Genomic DNA, 6,172 nt, shown 5'->3' on the forward strand with positions numbered 1-6,172 from the left:
CCGGGATTAACATTCCTACTATATACATATGTACTACTTATGTACTTACATACGGAAAACTGCTGAAATTGAAAATGAGAAAGTATTTGCAGTGAAAATTTTACTTAAAAATTTCAACACACCAAAGGCTTTTATATATCCCGAAAGATTCAATTTATGACCCATAATTTTCATCAAGTTATTCACTTGTAATAATCCTTATATCTTAAAATCGCTACTCGTATTCCCTTCAATTTAAACAAAATATACATATGTATATTTTTCTCACCTACTCGTTTTACGTTGCCTTCTTTCAGATGACGCCGCTGCAATGAGGACGATCCGTTAGCGGCATTGACTATGGGACCAGAGGCATGGGCGTGTGTGCGGACCCTGGGTCTTACCGGTGGTGTCAGGCATTAAGCCGGTCGCGATCATCGTTCGCCACAAACAACTACAACAAAAACATAAATACAAATTGTTGTACAACAATACAAGATACGTATATCAACAATCCAACAATAACTTTACCAAAAAGAACAGCAACAGCAACAGGAACAACAAAAACCAACAGTAATTTACAAACAATTTCGAAATCACTTGTCAACCGCAAATCAACGAAATTCCAAACAATTACTGAAAATTTGAATTTTGAAATCAACCAGAGCAATAGAGAGCAATTGGATTGCAGCAGTGAAAGGAGTAGTAGTGGCAGCAGCAGCAGCAACAACAAAAATCCAAGTCTGTTGGTTAAAGTCAACCAATTTATCATATTATTGCTGGTTTTTCTGGCAAAAACCGCATATGCGAATATACCAGGTGAGTGAAAAGCATCGATACAATGTTGGAGATAACATTTGGGAAATTTGCCAATTATAACCATTTTAAATTGTAGTACATATTTAAAAAAAAAAACGTATGTACAACAAAAATTTTAGCACTTAAAAAGGAGGAAAATTTGTTTGACGCGAAAATACTCCACAAGTTAGATTTTGAAATAGGCGGATAGTTACAACCTTTTTACAAGCTTTTATTTAACTTGTTTATTTGCAAAGATCTTAACTCTCCTTAATTTGTAGCTGCAACATAGAATCAGTAATTGCTTCTTGTGTCCACAAGAGAAAATTACGGGACTATTCAGGGCTATTTCGGAACTAGTTCACGACTAGTTTAGGTCTATTTTCGGCTCTGTTCAGGGCCATTTCGGGACAAATTCTGGACCATTTGCGCAAAGTTCGGAAAAATGTAGGGACTAGATCGGGATCATTTTTCTCCTAGTTCAGGACCATTTGGATACTAGTCGGAATTATTTCAGTCCCATTTCGGGACTTTTGGGGAATCATTTTGGTGCTCATAAGGGACCATTTCGGCACCGTTTAAATCATCTCGGAACAAGTAGAGAACTTTTCGACTTTTTCGGGCCCTGTTCAGGACTATTTCAGAGCCATTTCGGGGGTAGATCGGTATCATTTCGGGATCGTTGCAGGACCTGCTAAGGACCATTTCGGAGCTATTTCGGGTCTAGCCCTAGACCACTTGATATTAGTTCAGAACTATTTTAGTATTTATTCGGGACAAGTTCGGGTTCTTGTCGGGATTATTTCACGACAATTTCGTGACTAGTTCAGGATTATTTCAGGAAAGTTTCGGTAATAGTTTGGGATCATTTTGGTGCTGGTTCGGGATCATTTTGGTGCTGGTTCGGGATTATTTTATGACTAGTAAGGGACGATTTCGGGACTTGTTCAATATCATTTCGGAACAAATTCATGGCTTTTTGAAAACCGATTCCGGACGACTTAAGGACAATTTTGAATAAAGTGAAATGAAATTCAAGTATAATTTCTAACACAACCGGCTGAGTGGTTAGATATGCGCCGGAAAACCAGTGTAGCCAGATCTTTTTTAACTGTAAATTTCCGCGGAATCAACTGTGTTGACGACCAAAACACTGTAACCTTCAAAAACGAAAAGAGATTTTGAAAAATTAAGGTTTTTTTTTTAATTTATCAAACATATATATATATATATAAAATAAAATAATATAAAGCTTTTAAATTATACTTAACTCAACAAAAATATAATTTATAAAATGGAGCGTTTTTGTAAATTTCTTTGATATTCTTTTCGAGCATTTATGTAGTTCGATACCTAAAATTTAGTACCTCCAAAAGTATTTTTTTAAGAAAAGTTTACTTCTAAAAATACCAGAGAGTGCTGTAATTTGCAAGGCACAGCTATATCCATTTCTTTTAAATGAGGAAACGCTGCTCCTTAATTGTTCGAGTTTTATCTTAAACATTGACTTACAAAATACCCAAAGATAATTTTTAAGTTATTCGTTCAAATCAAAACTTTCGAAAAAACTGTAAGGTGTACTAGGAGAAAATTTAAAGAACTATAAGCTGGAGTAAAAAACTGTAATTTGCAGTTATAACTATGAATCTGGCAACGTTGTGAACAACATTTAAAACAGCGAGTCGCCCGTTGGCAGGCAATAGCAAACATCCTAGTGTATTTCTGACATGAAAAATCTTCTCATAAAAATCCGTTTGACGTTCAGAAGTGGCTAAAAATTGTACGTCCCACCCACGATTCAATAATTAAAGGTTTGCTCATTAGTGACATTAGAGTTTGGACACTCCCTTAGCTCCCTTACAAAAGCTTTGCACACACACACGAACCCACACACAGTGCCTTGCTAAGGGAGCCGATTTTGTCAAGAGGAAGCGAGAAACTGTTTTTTGAGCAAACCTTTTATTACTGAATCGGGACCATTTGTCTAATAACATCAAGACGCTTGCCAGAAATCGGAAGAGAAGGTCGGCCAAACACTTATCAAATGTGTAAGCGTCAAATTGTTATTTTTGCTACTATTAACCCTTTCCCTGCATTTGTACAATATATTGTACATACATTTAATTTTTTGTAACAGTGGAAGCGTGCTACTAAAAATCTTATTAATATTTTTGAAAATAATTTAAACTATATGAAGTTTTTGAATGTCCCGAATGGTTAACGTAAATTTCAAAATCGAAAACGTTTCAAAAATATTTTTAGAATTTAATTTAAAAATAGATCATTTTATAAACTTCCAGTGACACGCAAGTTGTGGTATTTTACTGTACAAAAAATACGTGAAAGTCAAGTAAAAGCGCTAATAAAAGCACATAGTATGGAAATATAAAAAGCATTTCATCATATAAAAATGCTAAAATTAAACTATCATGATTTAAAATATTTTTCCCGAGTGGTCAAAATAAAATGCACTGAAAGGCTGTAAGTGTCTTGTACAATATATTGTACAAACGTCCGCAAAGGCTGCAGTTGAACAGGCAATTAGGGTGGTTTTTGCCGTGGTTTTTGAAGAACTTGTGCGCTGTTGTTGTAGCAAAGGGTAGGTTCTTGATTTCTTGATCTACTGAAGGCAGAAAAGCCGGGGAGGTTTATTAAAACGGGTAATTTGTATTTTATATTGTAATTGTATCTGAAGTTTTTCAAAATGTCTTGATATAATTCTCTTCTCATGGAGAAAATTTACAATTTTTCATGCAAATCTTAACTAAATATACTTAAAAAGATATAAAATATTCATTTCAACATATCTGCAGTAAAAGCAATTATTTTGTACATACATAAGTTCATTTTCAATGAAAGTTTTATTCCGTCAAACTTAGTGAAATATTTATTGAGTTTTCTTGAGTGCTTCTTCTCCTTTGCGGACTTTTGTACAATATATTGCACAAATTTGAGGTAGCCCTAATAGCTACCCAAAACAACTTTTGAATATTTTTTCTTTACTTTTGGTATTATGAGGCTCTATGAACCTTGTCATTAAGAGGAAAAATTTTTATATTCATGGACGGATTTGACCGGAAAGGGTTAAGTGAGACTAATTTGTCCGAAATTTTTGGAAAACACATTAAAAACTTTGACGGCCTCAGATATAACTGCTTCCCTACGACCCCCCCAAATTACTCAATAAATATGTATGAATATCACGCACTCTCTACGAAAGGGACATAACTAAAAATCAAACGGCACTACAAATGGTTGTGGGTCATACATATGCAGAGCAATTAATACAGTAGTTTTCTATTTAGAAAATATAATCATAACGACAGTGATATTTGCATTAAACAGAGATAAATCCTACGAATTTATTTATGCAAAAAAAAACCGACCTACATTTTATCGAGTTGTTCCTCTTTTAAAGAAGTTGTGCGAGAAATTTACTGTTTGCTTAAAAAGTTGATTTCGAATGTCATTGAGCCGATGAGTTGTGTAACAAGTGGCCGGCGATTATTGTCATTGAAGATTTTTTAAAATCGTATAACTACATAAGAAAGTGAAAGCAAACCAATTTTTTGAGGTTAAATTCTTTGGATTCTTAACGAACTCAGATTACTTCTTAACATTTGAAAGCTCAGCGAAATGCTACTGAAGTAATACCCACAATTGTGACACTGTCGATAACAACTCGCTTGAGTACTTTTATCCCGTAAGCACTTGAAAGCTCAAGAGACATGCGCTCACTTCTGATCATGGCATTTGATAGAACGGAAATGCCACAATCTACGTGGACATAACGCATTGTAGGACGACACAAAATCAAACAGCTACGAGTGACAAAAAACAGCAGCCTCACCGTTGTTTCGGCTGTTGTTGGCTAACACAATAACCGAAGGTAGAATTTGTAAAAACATAAACCAAGGATGCACTGTGAAAAAATGACAATACATAGCTGCAAAACAAAAGCTTTGAAATGGACAAACGTGGAGCAACAGAACAAACAACAAAAAACAAGAGGCGTGCACAAACAAATAGCGCACCACAACAACAATGTGATGCAGGTGCATTTGGGCAGCTGAATTTTAATTGAATTTCATGAAATGCTGTGTCAGCAGGACAAATAAAAAACCAACAAACCAGCCGCCGGTAAATAAACGGCAAGATATTGCTTTTGCGCTGAACTGCAGCCGTTTATTATTGTTGTGCCAGCACCTCTTGTTTGTTTGTTTAAGTATTAAATTTTTTTTCTTAGCGGAAGTGCAACCGAAGCGAATGTCGATGTGTGCATCTGCGTGTGGTTTATTTATTCGCTTCGTGATTGAAAGCTCTCCTGCTGGACATGTCAAGTGAAAATGGTACGTCCATAAAAATTGTGCTCTGAACATTCACACGTACATCTCTCGAAATGCGCAACGGAGAAGTGTTTGGTATTTATTTTCATATGACATTTGAAAAAAGGACAGCACGGTTGAATAGGCCGTAAAAATTTTAAATAATTTAAAAAATAAAATTAAAACAAAACTGCTGATATATGTTACTGTGAAATTTATTTGCATAGCCTGCAGGATATTTTGTATAACACATATATATATACATATGTACATATATACATACATATGTATAGCGGTGTTTGTTAACATTTCAATCGAATATCTCGAAGTAGTAGACGTTCTTTACCATAATACCGATCGATTAGCATTCATTACTGAAGACTTTAAAACTTTCGATTTGGATTTGTTTTGTTTGAAGATTTCTGTTAAGTAGCTTTTGAAGAAAAATTTCTAAATAGAAAATTAATTTTATATTTTATTTCCTAAAGGTTGAGATGATTACCACAATCTACGTCCCGAACGGAGTCAATCTTAGGACTAAGGGGTCTCGCTGGAACACCATGTATGAAATTGACTCATTGTTAATTTCGTCTGTTTATCTAGAAAAAGAACGAAAAAGAGAGGTTTGGCTTTAGAAGCATTGTTGTGCGCACTTTTTCGCCGAGCTAAGGTCCAACAGACAGTCGGAAAAGCTACTAATGGGGAAACCATCGCCTAAGTTTAGCTAGCACAGGGCAGTGGTAAATAAAGCGGTCGTTGCTCTAAATTTCATCATCACGACAGCTGTGATTGTAGTTATTCGCCGCTGCTTCTGTGTTTGCCCATTAGGCAGTATCCTGCAATGAACCCTATTACCAGCCGAATTGTAGGCGAGAGTGGGTTATTATCTGACGTGCCTAACTTCTTCAGGTTAGTAATAAAATTAAATGTATTATAAAGTTCCTTAGATCTGGGTCTTTTTACAACCACAAAGCTTTTAAGGGTTAAGTGTTGCCATATTAAGTCTTGCTACCATCAATGGATTTTTCCGCCATATTGGCCGCTCCTAATACATATCTGGCCACCCTAGG

General features: G+C 35.3%; 1 protein-coding gene across 1 annotated transcript; it reads left to right on the top strand.

Annotated features, from left to right (window-relative positions):
• Positions 1 to 292: 292 nt before the first annotated feature.
• Positions 293 to 5,970, top strand: LOC118753430 (protein turtle-like). Its single transcript, XM_036488309.1, has 2 exons — positions 293 to 798; positions 5,591 to 5,970. Exons 1-2 carry the CDS (start codon positions 354 to 356, stop codon positions 5,593 to 5,595), a joined length of 450 nt encoding a protein of 149 aa, XP_036344202.1. The 5' UTR covers positions 293 to 353; the 3' UTR covers positions 5,596 to 5,970.
• Positions 5,971 to 6,172: the final 202 nt, after the last annotated feature.

The sequence above is a fragment of the Rhagoletis pomonella genome, unplaced genomic scaffold (genome assembly GCF_013731165.1).
Source record: "Rhagoletis pomonella isolate Grant_MI unplaced genomic scaffold, Rhpom_1.0 Rhpom_scaffold_02455, whole genome shotgun sequence".
Lineage (NCBI taxonomy): Eukaryota > Metazoa > Arthropoda > Insecta > Diptera > Tephritidae > Rhagoletis > Rhagoletis pomonella.